The sequence below is a fragment of the Xyrauchen texanus genome, chromosome 40, assembly GCF_025860055.1.
Source record: "Xyrauchen texanus isolate HMW12.3.18 chromosome 40, RBS_HiC_50CHRs, whole genome shotgun sequence".
Classification (NCBI taxonomy): domain Eukaryota; kingdom Metazoa; phylum Chordata; class Actinopteri; order Cypriniformes; family Catostomidae; genus Xyrauchen; species Xyrauchen texanus.
Window position 1 is genome coordinate 1 of NC_068315.1, and position 19,201 is coordinate 19,201.

The 19,201-nt window shown below is 41.9% G+C and overlaps 1 protein-coding gene across 1 annotated transcript; it reads left to right on the forward strand.

Moving 5' to 3' along the window:
• Positions 1-8,223: 8,223 nt before the first annotated feature.
• On the forward strand, positions 8,224-17,180 carry LOC127633638 (growth hormone-inducible transmembrane protein-like). The gene is made up of 9 exons (XM_052112872.1): positions 8,224-8,308; positions 8,603-8,735; positions 13,778-13,880; positions 15,034-15,145; positions 15,329-15,470; positions 15,676-15,784; positions 16,166-16,354; positions 16,450-16,621; positions 16,699-17,180. Exons 2-9 carry the CDS (start codon positions 8,616-8,618, stop codon positions 16,781-16,783), a joined length of 1,032 nt encoding a protein of 343 aa, XP_051968832.1. The 5' UTR covers positions 8,224-8,308; positions 8,603-8,615; the 3' UTR covers positions 16,784-17,180.
• Positions 17,181-19,201: the final 2,021 nt, after the last annotated feature.

Consider the following 19,201-nt stretch of genomic DNA (forward strand, 5'->3'; position numbering starts at 1 on the left):
CACCCTTCACTAAACACCCACAAGAACCCTATACTCTAACCCTAACCATAGGAACCCTAAGTATATAAACCCTAATTATATAAACACTAACTATATAAACCCTAATTGAAATAACCCTAATTGGAATAAACCTACAGGTTTACTCCAAACAAGATAAGGGCCAAAACAACACCCAACCTAACCCTAACCACACGAACCCTGGGCTACTAATACCCCCACAAGAACCCTAAACCTAACTGCAGGAACCCGGCAGCACAAAGACATGATAATAAAAGCATTAATTAGAATAACTCTAGAGGAAAGTGAACTGTTCTTAAACCCTAATTAAGATGTGTTTGTTGGTCGTTCCAGGTATGATCTGGGTCTGGTGTGTGGTTTTCGGGAGAGAGATAGCCCGTGCACAACCATGTCTGGGGCCCGTTGGGCCTGAGACTTGGAGTTTTTTGCCCCGAACCCTAACCCTAACCCTAGGGGATTTCCCCCTTTTTTGTAATTTAGGCAAAGGTCGATCGGTCCACCAGAAACATGCGCCAGCCAGTGCTTTTCTTCGAGTCCCCTAAGTAAACTGTAGCAGTCTGGGGAGACTGTTATGGGGGGGGGCGTTGTCCCTAACAACCTAACCTGCCAGTTGCCATCGGACCTAGGGGACCAATATCTAGTCACAGGGCCTATATTAGGGGTAGTGTTCTTTATTAAACCAAGCCCGGGGGGTTGGGTGGGTGAGGAGAGGAGGCCAAGTTTGGGCCTCTGGAGGGTGGCCGACGCACTCTCGCAGCCCCCCTCCCCTCGCTCTCTCATCTCACCTAATTTCAGTGGAAATGGCTATAACAATATGAAAAACAAGTAGATTAAGTATGGATGAAAAAGAAGCGAATACTGTTGGCTTTTAAACAGACTCTACCAGCTAAAGATTTATACTAGAAGGTAGTGAGGAAAAACTAGCAGCTCTATTCTTTAGGATGAACACATACAGGGAGAATATTAGAAAGGATAGGGTACGGATGGGAGTGAGAGGGTTTTGGATAGTAAGAATTAAGATTCTGGGATGGTTAGAATTAAGATTTTGGGTTCCATGATCCGAGTTGGACAAAGAGGGATAGGTTGAGGAAGGAATTGGGGTGGATCACCTCCTTTCCTAGGGGTTTAAATGTGGATTTAAAGAGAATGTGTTTGGGGAGTATATATTCAGGATAGGTTGGTACTCTGGGGGGTTCCCAGAAATGTCTGTCTTGATAAATAGATGTTGTAAGAAGGGAGGTAGGGGGGGTTTTATGTAGAAATAACTTTAGAGAAGGGGATAAGCCAAACCCAAAAAAACACATTGCGGTCCTGGAAGAGAGGGGTAGTAATTGGGCATTGTGACACATGCCTGGGACTGATCCCCTATGGTGGGTCTCCCCAGAGGAGGGTGTATAGTAAGAAGAGGCTGAAACACCTGAAGATTCTGGGGCTTGCTACTGATGAGGTGTCATTAATATTCCCCTTTAAAGAAATACTTTCTGGGGGGTAGTCTGAATGGGGGTCTTGGGATCATTTTGGGATTTTCGCTTGAAAAAGCCTGCTTGCGACTTATCGCTAGGGCCATCTGGGGCTGTGTATCACTAAGGCCATCTGGGGGGTGTTAGATTAGGAAAATATAGGGTTTAGTTTGTAATGAAGAAAAGTTGTGCACAAGAAATTCCCTAAAAATTTCTCTTAATTTTTTGTGGGATCATTATCCTTGAAAGATAAAAAAAACCTAGTTGCCGCATGTCGCTAAGGCCATCTGGGGGGTACAAATAGGCACAGACAGGAATTTCTCTTTAGAACAAGGATGTAATGTAGGAGAAATCTAAAAATTTTAACCTAATAGCCAAAAGTCTCAAGGCCATCTGGGGGGTACAAATAGGCATAGGACTGGAACTTGTTTGGAACAAAAAAACAGAATAAAGGATGTTCTTGAATCAACATTTTCTCAAAAAAAAACCCTAGTGGCCAAAATTCTCAAGGCCATTTGGGGGGCACGAATAGGCCTAGGTAGGGGATTTCCCCCTTTTTTGTAATTTAGGCAAAGGTCGATCGGTCCACCAGAAACATGCGCCGGCCAGTGCTTTTCTTCGAGTCCCCTAAGTAAACTGTAGCAGTCTGGGGAGACTGTTATGGGGGGGCCGTTGTCCCTAACAACCTAACCCTAACCCTAATATTTACAAGTTAATCCAAAATGTATACATTTTGAAGCCTAAATAAAGCTGTCAGATATAAAATGCTAACGGTAGGCTATAAACGGACTACAGCACACCATGGTCGCGGATCAACGCCATCATCAAACTCCCTCAAACTTTATTTAAAAAACACGCTCGCTCATTATGATCTGCGCTGTGTATGAACACTTATCCACTTTTTCATGAGAAATATTGCCCATTCGTTTTTTCCAAAAATGTTAGAAACTAATTTTGTTTATGCGTGCTCCTCTGAGATTTTTTTAAAAATCTTTTGTTAATGTTTTATTTATTCGTTTATTATTTTGTTAGTTTATATAAACCTTAATATTATTTTCTTTGTGATTAAGATTATTATGCCTGATCATTGTGCCCCAAATAAACTTTAAAGATTATCTTTCACTGTATTATGTTTGATTGTATGTTTGCTAATTCGCCAGAAAAAAACCTGTGATTTTACCATCTCATAAGCACTAACGTTAGCTATGGCCATATCAATTTCCAATCTTATGTCCTTTTTCTTAGACGATAGAAAAACCATAGATCGAGGAGAGAACCACTATAAATCTGGACATGTAGAACAGTGCAGATTAGATGCTGGTTTACTTGCCGGTATTGTAAGGGCCAGCATGAGGGACAAGGTTTATCGAGTCTCGGTAAGTAAAACTAGGGAGAGATAGGAGTTATAATAGTGTTCTATGTATTTAAGATAACTATACAAATAATCTCTGAACAAGCATAACACAGTTAAATTCCAAACATTTAATATAATAGTTGTATATAATTATATATGTTGAATTTAAAGAGAATTGTCCAATAGCATCAACAAATACTTATTATAATATACTATAATTAAACCATATATGTTCCCTAAATAAACCATACATACTCATTTTGTTAACCTTTTCTATATATTTTTACCTGGTAATCCACAAGCCCCAATGTGAGAGAGCCAGTGTAGTAAATTTGATCTCACATTCACATTACTGTGAGCTGACTGGAGTGTAGTTACAATAGTATACAAGTAGTATACAATAGTTTAACATTTAATTTTTGGTTTTTGTCAGACAGGCGACTTACAGTGCATTAAGGCTATACATATCAGCGTGTTCTCTGGGAATTGAACTCGCAACCTTTTGCAGTTAACAAAATGCTCTAATCACTGAGCCGCAGAAACCTTACAGCAAGAGTTGTAGTAAACATCTTTATTTTCATAAAATAATTAAACTGAAAACAAACTATATACTAATTGCATAAACTGATAATTCACATGACAGGTCTCTACAGGGAAAGATGGCATTGTTGCTACACAATGTGAATGCCCACGTGGACAATACAAATGCAGCCATCCACAATTTCAGCTGCACAGACACCACATGTCAGTGGAAGAAGCCCAAAGTAGCTAAGAGCACACACTCTGTAGAGGAGCTGTTCCCTCCACCGAATGAGCCTTATAACCCACTGACACGAGAGCCAACAGCAGAGGATCGTGATTGGCTGAGGAACAGACTCAGGGGCAGGTACTCAGGAATGTCCTGGCTTCTCTCACCTGAGCCTGAAGAGAATCCTCACACCTTGGAAGCACATTCTGTTCCTAGAATTGTAGAGTTTGTAGGTCATCAGGGGTTTGAAGCTATCCTGGCCAGTATGGCTTTGTCAGAAGAGGAACGGAGGGCTATTCAGGTGGCAACAACTGGTCAGCGCAACAATCCAAACTGGCATTTATTTAGACGTGGAAGGCTGACTGCCAGCAACTTTGGAGCTGTCCTTAGGTCAAAGCGTGTGACTGCTTCACTTCTTGCTAGGGTGCTGGGAAAGCAACAAGCCCTAGAGGGTGTTTTGTCTGTACAGTGGGGTATTGTGAACGAGAGTGAAGCCATCCAGGCATTCACCACAGCAACTCAGATGCCAGTCCAGGAGTCTGGCTTGTGGCTGTCTCCATCAGGAGTGTTAGGAGCATCTCCAGATGGTCTGGTGTGGTCATCTGCAATATTGGAGGCCAAGTGTCCCTACGATGCAAGAGAAAAGTCAATTAGTGAGGCAGTGCAAAATAAGGGCTTCTGTGTCAGTATGGAAGGGGGTGTTTACAGCCTGCGCAGAGACCACCCCTACTGGCATCAAGTACAGGGGCAGCTTCACCTCACTGCAAGAGAAACCTGCTACTTCACTGTGTGGACCACAAAACAAAGTGTCATCATCCCCATATCCAGAGATGACACTTGGCAATCAAACCTGCAAGTCCTGGAAGACTTCTTTACGTCCCATATGCTTCCACAGCTGGCACAAAAGTAAACTGTAAATATTGTTCAATATATACATAGTTTATAAAGAGAACTGTTTATTAGAAGGTTGGCTAAAGTGTACATAGTTATTATTAAAATGAATGTTAGTTATTGTTAAGTTCTTTGTAATGATATGACAGAATCTTAATTTTTGGGATAAACTTTCAATTTATTATTTGGCGGGTTGAGTGTCCTGAATGTGGTGTTATGCTTCATTTTGTTAAGAATTAAAAAGTAGTTGTAAAAAATCTGAACAATCAAAAATGTGTAGACATATTTCTTACTGTATGAGGTCGCTGTGCAATGCGAAAATCCCATTAGAACAAGCTGTGTGTCACATCGCACCTGGTGTACACACAGTGTAATAGAAGCTGGGCTGAGCTTAACTGAACGATGAGAGAATAGAGGTATCTAAAAAACTTACTAACCTTTACATTGAGGTAATATTAGAAATGTCAGGAAATCCATTGTGAGCAGGAGCCTGATGTTAATGGCTGGATGGAGAGCAGGTGTTTCTGGCTGGATGGATAGCAGGAGCATTTTTGCACTATTCTGTTGCCACTTCTTTTAGGAGATGACTTTGGAGGTTCACTAGTGCACAGCATACCTGAACCAGTTTATCTGCAAAGTGCCACAAGTGAGATGGAATAAATCTCAGAATTTTTAAATCTTTTAAACGGCCATTTGCCCTCTCTACATGAATTCTGTTCTGTGCAATCAGCTTTGTAGCATGTGCTTCACTGTGTGTCAGTTGGCCGTGACTGAGGAATGGGGGAATGTTTACTGTGACTCCTTCTGGCAGAATGTTGTGGATTAGGAATCCCTTGTCAGCCAAAATCAGGTCTCCAGGCTTAAAATGGTTCAAAACACCAGAATCAAGTACTATCTCCTTATCACTTACAGATCCTGGGTAAAGTTTGCTGCAGTATTTAATCACAGCATTTGGTGCCACCCCAATGAGTACTTTGAAGGACTGCATGCCACGGTATGCAGAATAGGTTTCTTTAGGTGTATCCATTTGTTTGGGAATAGCAATTTTGATGTCAGTGCAATCCAATATCATTCTGCAATTTTGGAAAGGTAGAAATGAAGACGGCATGCAGGTCTGGTTTTTCTCCCGGCTGGGAACAGTACTCATTATATCCTTAAAAAGGACCTTGTGAAAAACCTCTATGAATGTTATTAATACATTACTTACAGTCCTTGTACTACAGTGAAAGAGTGCAGCCAAGTGTAAGTGTGTAAAGTTGTGGTGAATTTCCATCAAGGTCATGAAAATCTGGTCCTCAAGGATGATTTCTTTGGGTCTCCATCCAGCAAAGTACGTAATGGAATCCTCAAAACGAGCAACATATTCACACACAGCACTGAAAGTATCTCTATCTGGCAATCCTGTCTCCATCCGAACCACACTTTCACTCATCTGAGAGGCTGAATACCTGTCATGATAGTTACTCATTTGTCCTTGGAGTTTGTCTTTGAGAAACTGAATCTCTGCTATGGAATGCTCTAACTCAATGTCAAGTTGGATTCTTTTTCTTCGTTCAGACTGCAGCTCTTCTTTAGTTGTGCTACTATTTGGTTGTTCCTCAGAATTGATAGTGAGGGTTTGTCAGCCATAAATTGTGTAGCCATTTCCTCCTCTTCGTCCATGGGTGGTGGAAAATTTTTAGGCACATCAGCGCTATCCTGTCTCAGGGAATATGAATGATCTTCCAAAATTTGTCCAGTGGGAACATCATTTGTGGATAAAAACAAAACAGGGACATTTGCAGATGCGAGAATGGACACTGGGCTTCCGGTCAGCTCGTCTAAGGATAAATTCAAATAAGCAATGTTAGTTTTATGGAAGTTACACCTTTACAGATTAAAATTACAAAGGGGGTGGGGGGAAAAATCACACAATAAAATATTTGTATTAAATTCGAATGGAGTTTTTCAGCATTTACATTAATCTTCTTCATTGATCTGTCCACGTTTATATAGAACATTAAATATAGTTAACATTTACTACTAAAATAACAAAGATTAATATAATTGTTACTTAATGCCTTAACTACTGCTGTTTACAAATACAATCATCAAAGCCAAGTTCACAAATATCAGGGTGCAGGACCCACCCTTTCTATAATTATATTATACAACAAGTTACAATAAAAGTCAATAAACCAGGTATTATTTTGAATATTTTAATTAAACACATTTCTCGACGTAACGCTAGCCTTTAATAAAACTGCAGCGGATCTAATCTATTAAACAGTAGCAAAGTAAACAAGCTTTTAGATATTTTAAGAGAAAGACAAAAGGTATTTTAGCTGTTGGTTTGGTTATGAAAAACGTTTATTCTTGCTAGCCTTTTTAACTCCATCTGACCGTCAAAGTAACATTAGCGTGTTAAGCAATATGCACCATTAAAGTTTCGTCGTGGCCACATTAAGGCAGTAAATATGGTGTTCACATGGAAATCATCGTTGTGTGAGCTTACCTTACGGCACGAACCCAGAGTCTCCGCCGGGTAACATCGGACGGAAAACGGTAAAACGAGCATCTTTCATTCGACGACTTGTGGTTGCATCTCGGGACAAAACAAAACACCATTGTCGAACTACAGTCTCTCCACAGAAATAAAGAACTGGTAATCAGTTACCTTAATATCACAGAATCCTGTGTACAAAAATATTTGGAAAAACTACAATTTGAAAAGACTAAATATATAACGTTATGTATATTAACTGAAAGGTAAACTTCTAAGAACGTGAGGCTGAAACGCGGGCTAGTGAGAAATTTCCTGTTTGTCATGATGACGTCTAAAGTCCCCGCCAAAGGATGTAGTCCCTTTTAGCAACTTGTTAGCAATCACCGTTTTTAAGACACAATAAAGTTTAAAAAACCACAAGCAGGTTATAACTGGTGTGTTTTATTTCATAGATCAAAACGTGAAAATATTTAGAGGCTTTGTTAACCACAGACCTTATTTCAGGCGATTTAGCAAAAACCCATTCAAAAAACCCATAGACTTTAGGGCGAGGGAACCGGAAGTGCTGAAATGCTAACTCACTTCCACGTTTTGGCCTACAAAGTGACGTCATAACTTCGGCACTCTATACAGAAAATACAAACTTTTCATCTTTACAGTTTGAACAATTTCAGTGACTTCATACAAAGTCATATTTTCTTCAAAGAGTGACATTCTTTCACATGATTTATTTAAATTTTTAGAACATAACAATTCTTTAAGGTAAATGAAAATTAGCAGTTTGCTTCAATAGTCTGTAGTAATTTACGGAATTACAGTAATGAGAAAAAAAAGGTAGAAACTAAAAGTACATACTGTAATTCCAACAAATAATTGAGCCTCTCTCTAGCATCAGGCCACACATCAACATCACATCTAATGTTCTCTCTTGCCATGCACAAGCTGAAATCTATTCTGTTTTGAATGTGTGGTTCACAGTTTTGACAGCAGTGTGTTAGCATTTGAACAAAGTGCTGTAAATCCACAGTGTTGTGCAGGTTGTGGTTAAAGTCATGGGATAAGTGTGTAGAGTTTTGAAAACTGTGTTCAAGCAATGAAAAACGAACTAGAGTTTGGTCCACATGAACTGCTGCTGTGCAGACTGTAGTTAGAGTTTTGCACATGTAGCTCCAGTTGTGCTCACTGTCGTTTAGCAATCGAAAAAAACTGTAATATTTTGACACTACAAGTCCCATCATACATTGCGTAACTGTCGCTTGTGTGTGACGTCACCGGAATGTTCAGGAAGGCGTTCAGTATTGCGTCAGTGTTGAACGCGCGTCTCAGAGGTGAATTAGACAACAAACTGAGCGGTACGTTTAACCTTTTTATTTCACGTTCTGATATGACAGTGCAGCGTTATGAAAACCAATAATAAAGCTCGTAATTGTAGTAGTTTATACAGTATTGAAATGTTTATTTATTACGAATACGAAGCACACGAGTGACATCAGCCGCGTATCTCCTCAAGTTTATTATTCTTTATATTATTTCAACGTGACTGTTTGTTATGTGCTTCTAGTTGAATACAATTCTGTGCTGTTTGTTTGTCTTGTGATTGAAACAGAATATCAACTGTATTTTCTGTTCATGTGTGTCTCTGGCAGATCAACAGCAGCGATGTTTCTGTCACGTGTGTCGTGTTTGCGGACCGTGTCTGTGGCCGGTGTCCGGTCAGTTCTGTCTCCGAGTCCCGCCGGACTCATGAAGAGCTGCTCCCCCGTGATGAGGTCACAGCAGGTACCTCAAACGCAGAGGGGGTCAAATATTCCCGTGGCCACCGCCACAGGCAGCTTTCACTGCTGATAGTTTCTAAAATTGATACTGAATGAAATAACAACATTTAAAGTAGGGATGCACCGATAACACTTTTTCTCTTCCTATTCCGATACCGGAAATCTCCGTTTTAACCGATACGATCCTATACCAGTGTTGTTGTTTTTTGCATAATGGGTTTATAGTTCTTGTATACAATTACATCAGTTCACTTTTCATTCACACAGTTATTTTTTGGAACCCATTAAATTTCTAAATTGTAAATCAATTATACTAATGATGACAATAATAATAATATATTGTTATTAATATTATTATTCACTTTTAATTTGAAGTTTAAATACATCAGTAATATATTTAAATTGTGCACCTTTAACTCTTCGCGCTCCTCATGCTTTTATTTTGACATTCTCCGGGACGTCCTGTATGTGTGTGTGTTTGTAGTTCACAGTAGTTTAATTCACTTCTTATTAGAGATGCACCGATTGCAATTTTCTTGGCCGATTTCCGATTTTTTGCAAGTGTGACCTGCCGATACCGATTTTTTCCGCTTTTCTTTCTAAGAACTATTATTGACCACATATACAAACAAAATCTACCTTTCTTCAATGCAACATTTTATTTTCATAATAAAATAAATGATTAAACATTACAATTTCCCCCAAACTGCACTAAGTTACAGGATCTTCTCTCACTTAAACAACTCTCAAAATAAAGTGCTCTGTGACTGGAGGTAGAAATAACAATTAACTGCAAATGAGTTGCTTTATATAACAGATGTAATTTCCCACTATTTTTGTAAATGGACCTTTTTCTCTATTACTCATCTAACAAAACAATTCCAAAGATCTGAAAAACTGAAGTGTCCAATACCAATGTATTATACAGAGCACTTATTACAGGGACAATCCCCCCGGAGCAACCTGGAGTTAAGTGTCTTACTCAAGGACACAATGGTGGTGACTGTGGGGATCAAACCAGCAACCTTCTGAGTACCAATGTATTATACAGAGCACTTATTACAGGGACAATCCCCCCAGAGCAACCTGGAGTTAAGTGTCTTAATCAAGGACACAATGATGGTGACTGTGGGGATCGAACCAGCAACCTCCTGAGTAACAATGTATTATACAGAGCACTTATTACAGGGACAATCCCCCCGGAGCAACCTGGAGTTAAGTGTCTTAATCAAGGACACAATGATGGTGACTGTGGGGATCAAACCAGCAACCTCCTGAGTAACAATGTATTATACAGAGCACTTATTACAGGGACAATCCCCCCGGAGCAACCTGGAGTTAAGTGTCTTAATCAAGGACACAATGATGGTGACTGTGGGGATCGAACCAGCAACCTCCTGAGTAACAATGTATTATACAGAGCACTTATTACAGGGACAATCCCCCCGGAGCAACCTGGAGTTAAGTGTCTTAATCAAGGACACAATGGTGGTGACTGTGGGGATCAAACCAGCAACCTTCTGAGTAACAATGTATTATACAGTGCACTTATTACAGGGACAATCCCCACGGAGCAACCTGGAGTTAAGTGTCTTACTCAAGGACACAATGGTGGTGACTGTGGGGATCAAACCAGCAACCTTCTGAGTACCAATGTATTATACAGGGCACTTATTACAGGGACAATCCCCCCGGAGCAACCTGGAGTTAAGTGTCTTAATCAAGGACACAATGATGGTGACTGTGGGGATCGAACCAGCAACCTCCTGAGTAACAATGTATTATACAGAGCACTTATTACAGGGACAATCCCCCCGGAGCAACCTGGAGTTAAGTGTCTTACTCAAGGACACAATGGTGGTGACTGTGGGGATCGAACCAGCAACCTTCTGAGTACCAATGTATTATACAGAGCACTTATTACTGGGACAATCCCCCTGGAGCAACCTGGAGTTAAGTGTCTTACTCAAGGACACAATGATGGTGACTGTGGGGATCGAACCAGCAACCTCCTGAGTAACAATGTATTATACAGAGCACTTATTACAGGGACAATCCCCCCGGAGCAACCTGGAGTTAAGTGTCTTAATCAAGGACACAATGATGGTGACTGTGGGCATCGAACCAGCAACCTTCTGAGTACCAATGTATTATACAGGGCACTTATTACAGGGACAATCCCCCCGGAGCAACCTGGAGTTAAGTGTCTTAATCAAGGACACAATGATGGTGACTGTGGGGATCGAACCAGCAACCTCCTGAGTAACAATGTATTATACAGAGCACTTATTACAGGGACAATCCCCCCGGAGCAACCTGGAGTTAAGTGTCTTACTCAAGGACACAATGATGGTGACTGTGGGGATCGAACCAGCAACCTCCTGAGTAACAATGTATTATACAGAGCACTTATTACAGGGACAATCCCCCCGGAGCAACCTGGAGTTAAGTGTCTTAATCAAGGACACAATGGTGGTGACTGTGGGGATCAAACCAGCAACCTTCTGAGTACCAATGTATTATACAGAGCACTTATTACAGGGACAATCCCCCCGGAGCAACCTGGAGTTAAGTGTCTTACTCAAGGACACAATGGTGGTGACTGTGGGGATCAAACCAGCAACCTTCTGATTACCAGATTACCAGTTATGTGCAATTATTACAGCGACAATCCCCCTGGAGCAACCTGGAATTAAGTGTCTTACTCAAGGACACAATGGTGGTGACTGTGGGGATCAAACCAGCAACCTTCTGAGTACCAATGTATTATACAGTGCACTTATTACAGGGACAATCCCCCCCGGAGCAACCTGGAGTTAAGTGTCTTACTCAAGGACACAATGGTGGTGACTGTGGGGATCAAACCAGCAACCTTCTGAGTACCAATGTATTATACAGAGCACTTATTACAGGGACAATCCCCCCGGAGCAACCTGGAGTTAAGTGCCTTACTCAAGGACACAATGGGGGTGACTGTGGGGATCAAACCAGCAACCTTCTGATTACCAGATTACCAGTTATGTGCAATTATTACAGGGACAATCCCCCTGGAGCAACCTGGAATTAAGTGTCTTACTCAAGGACACAATGGTGGTGACTGTGGGGATCGAACCAGCAACCTTCTGAGTACCAATGTATTATACAGAGCACTTATTACAGGGACAATCCCCCCGGAGCAACCTGGAGTTAAGTGTCTTACTCAAGGACACAATGGGGGTGACTGTGGGGATCAAACCAGCAACCTTCTGATTACCAGATTACCAGTTATGTGCAATTATTACAGGGACAATCCCCCTGGAGCAACCTGGAATTAAGTGTCTTACTCAAGGACACAATGGGGGTGACTGTGGGGATCAAACCAGCAACCTCCTGAGTACCAATGTATTATACAGAGCCCTTTTTACAGGGACAATCCCCCCGGAGCAACCTGGAATTAAGTGCCTTACTCAAGGACACAGTGGTGGTGACTGTGGGGATCAAACCAGCGACCTTCTGATTACCAGATTACCAGTTATCTCAAAGCCATATCGACAATGTCCATGCCTTTTACAATGTGTGTCGCACTGATTTTAATATCGGACACGGTGGGAAAAATTACGTTAATCACAATGGCACAATTTGAATGTATTTAGCTGCTTCTGCCATCCAGCACCCCCTTCCCCTCTCCCGGATTTGTGTACACAAATGTTAACAGATAACAGGCTGCAGGAACAATCCCATCATGTTCCTCGTATTTGCTTTGGTATGTTCACTGCTCATCCCAAGGGATGATAGGAGAGGCTGCTGACTAGTGACTGGCTCTGAGCTCTGGCTAGCTTTATCCGCTTTCACTTTTTAGCTTCTTTTTTAAAATGGGCATGTTCAGCTGGGTGATGGTGTTTTAAATGTCTAATTAGGTTTGTTGATCCGAAAGTTATTGTGGTGGTTCCCCCATGGGTTACTTTGGCCTTACAATTATTACACATTTCAAACTTTATGTATTCTTCACTCACAGTGGTGATCTTCCACGCCAATGTCATGTTTACATGCGGCTGTGACGTTATTGCCTGCACTGCTGGCAACAAAACGGACCGGCTTGAAATCGGAAAGGCGTGAGGCTGACCTCATGCGGAAAATGATTCCGGTCTAATTCCGGTCCCTGGCCGGTCGATCGGTGCATCTCTACTTTTTATTCACATTCTGGTGAAATGCTCCTCCGGTGCCGTTCTAAAGCATATTATAAATGAACCGAACTATTGAGCATCTACATCTGACATGTTGTTCGTGAGTAGCGCTCAAATATCGCGCACCGCTGTGAAGGCAGAAATCTGTTATCAGTGCCGATTAATCGTCAAATCCGATATATCGGTCGACCTCTACTTCAATATATGCAGAGGTGCAACTTACAGTAAAAAGGGATGTAGTTTACTTTAGTTCTAACTCACTGTGAATTGTAAATAGTCTGTATGTAGACTGATGTATGTAGCGTTTTTAAGACCATCTTGAGAAGTTCTTTTTAACTATTGACACTGTCTAAAAACATGCCGGTCTTGTGAGACACTGAAGAAACAGCGTGCCATTCGCACATGTCCGTGAGTGAGAGCGTGTGGACGAAACCAGTTCGGAAGGCCTGTATATATTTTTTCATGAATCACAAACCCCAACTAAAAGTCCTACTTGGAAAACTGACCCAATCCAGTGGACCTCATTAACAGCTCTGACAGCGCTGACGACATGTGACATGCCACCCCTCAAGCGGTTATTGGGGCCCCCCCCGATGTCTGGGGTCCTACGCAATTGTGTGGTTTCATGGTGTTTAAAACCGCTACTGCCTGCACACATACGTGTCCCACATGCAAAGTGTTTTATGTAATAAGGTTGCTTCATCACCTGATGGAAATGTGTAAAAATAAAGTACATCTTATAAAATGTCTATGTCGATATTTATGCATTATATCTTTAACATTGGATTGTTACTCATTAAATCATCTGCTGCTGTGGAACAGGCTCTATTCCTTTATTCCTTTAGACTGACTTCTAACGTGTTGTTTATTTCTTGTTTATCAGGGCTTTTCCTCCAAATCCAGATTAGGATTCAGACGAAACAAGACTTCCAAAGAACAGTTTCAGGATGCAGCGTTTCAACCTGCTACAAACACCGCTATTAAAAGTGAGTTACGTTATCATTTTCTTTCAAACACATGTTCCTCGACGCCGAAAACTTTTGGTTTATATTTATCTAAAGCACAAAGAACTTTGGACGTTATTCGTGAAACACAAGTGGAATTAATTTCTGTTTAAATTTGACATTAAAACCATTCTTCCATATAGTCACAGTTAAATGGGACAAGTTACTATCACACCTGGTGCTGAGTGACTCCAGCCAGGTCTCCTTAGCAACCAAATTGGCCCGGTTGCTAGGGATGGTAGTCACATGGGGTAACCTCCTCGTGGTAAGCAACCAAATTGGCCCGGTTGCTAGGGAGGGTAGAGTCACATGGGGTAACCTCCTCGTGGTAAGCTACCAAATTGGCCCGGTTGCTAGGGAGGGTAGAGTCACATGGGGTAACCTCCTCGTGGTAACCAAATTGGCCCGGTTGCTAGGGAGGCTAGAGTCACATGGGGTAACCTCCTCGTGGTAAGCAACCAAATTGGCCCGGTTGCTAGGGAGGGTAGAGTCACATGGGGTAACCTCCTCGTGGTAAGCAACCTAATTGGCCCGGTTGCTAGGGAGGGTAGAGTCACATGGGGTAACCTCCTCGTAGTAAGCAACCAAATTGGCCCGGTTGCTAGGGAGGGTAGAGTCATATGGGGTAACCTCCTCGTGGTAAGCAACCAAATTGGCCTGGTTGCTAGGGAGGATAGAGTCACATGGGGTAACCTCCTCGTGGTAAGCAACCAAATTGGCCCGGTTGCTAGGGAGGGTAGAGCCATATGGGGTAACCTCCTCGTGGTAAGCAACCAAACTGGCCTGGTTGCTAGGGAGGGTAGAGTCACATGGGGTAACCTCCTCGTGGTAAGCTACCAAATTGGCCCGGTTGCTAGGGAGGGTAGAGTCACATGGGGTAACCTCCTCGTGGTAAGCTACCAAATTGGCCCGGTTGCTAGGGAGGGTAGAGTCACATGGGGTAACCTCCTCGTGGTCGCTATAATGTGGTTCTCGCTCTCTATTTTTCATTTTATTTATACTTGAATATCTGTGTATTAGAATGACTCATGCTTCAGACTAAACACAAGAAGAGTGTGATGTTCAGATGCTTTTAAAAAGGGCTCATAAATATTCAGTATGTGATGACTGACGTATGTGAGTCTCTCATTCACAGTCGACAACATGGGCAGGTTGATTGTGGCAGGAGGTGCGGCGGTGGGATTGGGAGCTTTGTGTTATTATGGACTCGGAATGTCGAATGAGATGGGAGCCATTGAGAAAGCCGTGTAAGACTTCAAACATTAATCCAGTTTACATCAAGCTGTGCAGATGACGTATCGATTGAATCGCTAGATCTTTATAAAGTGGAGTGCATGTGACCTCATATTGAGTTGTGAACGTTATACAGTAAATAAAAGCATGTTTACAGTTTATCGTCTGCAGAATCTGAAAGTGTTTGTGTTTTCCAGCATCTGGCCGCAGTACGTGAAGGAGAGGATTCACTCCACATACATGTATTTCGCAGGCAGCGTGGGACTGACGGCGCTCTCCGCTGTAGCCGTTAGCAGAACGCCAGCGCTCATGGGACTCATGATGGGAGGATCCTGGCTGGTAATTAGATTTATTGCCCATACAGTCTGCTGTATGGAGTAGCCGTGAACACATACTGTAATTATATATTGCAATGATCATCTCTCAATGAAACATCCATATTGACTTTATTATTGAGCATTTAAGTGCAGTTTCCTGGTTTGTTTCCTGGACTTGCTAGAACTTCCCATAGTTCATGAAATATTCTCTTCTTTATTGTTCACAGGCGATTGGGGCAACGTTTGCTGCCATGATCGGTGCAGGAATGTTGGTGAGGTCAATCTCGTACGAGCACAGTCCTCTGCCGAAACACCTGGCCTGGGCGCTACATGCAGGTAAAGTGTTTAACGGTCTGATCAGAGCTGTCCAACCTTCAGAGCCAGAAATGATGCTGTTTTCTAAACACACCTCTAGAGGGCAGCACAGTCCACGCTTGACAGTTGTTGTTCAACACTTTCCTGGAACACTGAACATTTAATGTCTCCCTTGTTTGACACACCAAGTTCATGGAGCAAAATACTGATTAGCGAATCAGGTGTGATACATAAAGTTGACAGCAAAAATGTGTCATGTTAGTGGTCCTCCAGGAAAGGATTGGGAATCACAAGGTCCATTCACCGTTGAGCTCTAAAGAAAATGTCAAAAGACAAAAACTTGTTTCCTCTGAGACAAACAGACACAGATTAATGTTCAGCACTGTTTGTGTTTTTGTGCAGGTGTCATGGGAGCCGTTATTGCTCCATTAACTCTGTTGGGTGGCCCTCTGATGATTCGAGCCGCTTGGTACACCGCAGGCATTGTGGGTGGTTTGTCAACCGTGGCTGTTTGCGCTCCCAGCGAGAAGTTTCTCAGCATGGGCGGTCCGCTCGCCGTGGGCTTCGGCGTGGTGTTCGCCTCTTCTCTGGGTACAAAGCACTCGCGGTCCAGCAGATATTTGGTGACGTTCATGAGTCTCTTTGATCTGTCTGTGGTTTGATGAAACAATGTTTCTCCTCCAAAGGCTCCATGTTCCTGCCGCCCACCTCAGCGCTGGGGGCCGGTCTGTACTCGGTGGCGGTTTATGGAGGTCTGGTTCTGTTCAGCCTGTTCCTGCTGTATGACACGCAGAAAGTCATCAAGCGCGCGGAGACGCATCCTCTGTACGGGGTTCAGAAATACGACCCCATTAACGCGTAAGTGATGTCACCAGATGATATGAATTCTTCAAGTGTTTCATCGCTGTAATGTGCTTGCGGCTGTTATTCTACAGATGTATGGGCATCTACATGGACACGCTAAACATCTTCATGCGTCTGGTGATGATTCTCGCCAACGGTGGAAACAGAAAGAAGTAAACGTCAGCAGACATCGAGACATGAGACCGTTCTGATGGGACACATCAAGAAGAAAATATAGCTGCATTTAATCATTTAAAAGCAGTAAAAACATTCAGTTGCTCTCAGCTCAATTACATATTGCATAATGTTATTATTATTATCATCTTGTGTAATTATAAAGAATATTTGTGTTTTATTTTATTAGTAAGTGTTTAGCTCAGAACTGAGTTATTGCAGAAAGTGAAGCTGCTTAATCTGTTTTACAAGAGAACGCTTGTGTCACACTTATTCTTATATTCCTGCAGTTTCACATTTATGGTTCAATAAACTTTATTTGCATCTTCACTTACTAGATCTTAATTGCACATTTTACAGCATTCAAGACATGAAATGAGTACAACCCCGCTTTAAAAATATATTTGACCTTCTGTTGAACTGTTATTGTCTGTGGCATCTATGAATGAAGAATGACCTGCTGATTCTGAATTATTTAAATGTAGTACATTCATTGTAATTATTTTCTTTGAGCGTTTAGGGGCGGGGTTTTTGCCGTTTAAAAGTGTCTTTACAGATACACCCGAACTCCGCATGAAAGCCTCAAGTCAGTAAATCTGTGCCCGTCCTGATCGAGGGTTTGTCAGTTGCTGTTTGTGTTTTTGCTGTTGAGAGAATCTGAGGACAGATCGAGAATTTGCGCGCCAGATGACTGTGAGATTAGAGAATAATCCTCGTGTCCACCATCTGTGTTCCCATTGGTGATTAAATCCAGAACAGAGGCTGCTGCCAGCTGATGCCAACATCTGGACTGGCACAGGTGCGTCTGACTTTAAAAATGTAAACAAATCAGATGTCCATAATACTGTCCTCACATGTGCTGCTAAAGCAATCCGCGTCACTGCTACAACTTGCAGGCCTGACATCAGCAGAGCGCACATCAAACCAATAAGAGCCTATTATTATTTTAAACACTAAATCCTGAAAAATTAAAAAAGGCCAAAACTTGCCATGTTGGTTAGACACCCTAAACTAACTTCAGTTAAGCTATAAATTGAGAGGACGTTTTATTGTGAATATAGTCACTGAAGGGTGCTGATTGGCAGAGGAAACCCTTCAGCCGTGACTATATTCACAATGTATATGATTGCTTTTATACAACGGTTGCCATAGCAATAACCCCATGTTTTAAAGTTAAGGGGCTTTGCACTGAACGGGTCTCTGGAGGTTATTGTTTTTAATTATAATTAGGGGTTCAATCCAGAAGAGCTGAACTCCTCTTTTATTTGTCAGGTTTTTATTATTATTATTATTATTCTCCCCAGATAAAACTGATCGTGCAGACCAAGGCCTATAGCCATGAAACTTTGGGAAATGGTAGTACTCCCACAATAAACTCAAATGCATGTTCTCACTAGTTGGCCTATAGGTGGCGCTATAACAAAAGCAAATGTGTTTTGGGCCATAACTCCTGAACCGTAAGGGCTAAAATCTATTTTTTGGAAAAACCTACATTTTCGAGCTCCTACTAGATTGTTAGTCTGATCGGCACAAAATTTGGTTTAGCCAACATTATCTACAGAACCTCATTGACAAAAAGCTATCAAAAGAATTCTGATACGTAAAATTGTTATTATTAATATTAATGATACAATCCCTTTCGGTTTATCCCATCGCGTAACACACAAAACTGAAACTGCAACCAGAATTCCTGGATCTCATCACACCACAAAAACATGTGTTGTGTCCCCATCCTCTGATGGGCATCGCCAGCAGGGGGGCGTGTCTTTAAGACCAAGTCTATACAATCTAGAGGGGTCCAACAGAACAGATGTAAAATCTTGAATTGCATCAGACGCTCCCTTCCATCTCTATACAGACCTGATGTTTTTAGAATCCTACCCCACACCCCCCCTCCAATACCAAATCTAAATCTTTCTTCCATAATCTCTTGAGAGAAGTTAAAGCTCCGCCCCCCCAGACTCTGAATTAATACACTGATGCCTCATGACCTTTCCCAAAAGCAGTAATCACCTCTCCCAGAGTATCTGCTGCTTTGGGGGGCTACTCCCAAAAACAGTACAGAGCAGGTGATGCAGCTGTAAAGAACTGAGATCTGGGAATCCCAAAATATTGAACCAGATTCTCAAAGGATCTCAACACTCTCATACAGGACACCGAGTGTAGTAACCCCCCTCACAATCCACTCTGACCAGCAGAAAGGGGAATTATTAACACATAATTTAGGTTTCATATGCTCGAGGCAACATGTAAATAAATGTCTGAGTTAAACAGTCTGGACACTTTTGTCCATCGAGTGCAAATGTGAGATAACGGGTGTAATTGAACTTCAGTTAGTTTGATAGAAAGACTTTGCAATGGTGAAATTGGGGCAATAATACAGAAATACTAAACCAGAGAGGGGCTCTCTCAGGGGGAAGT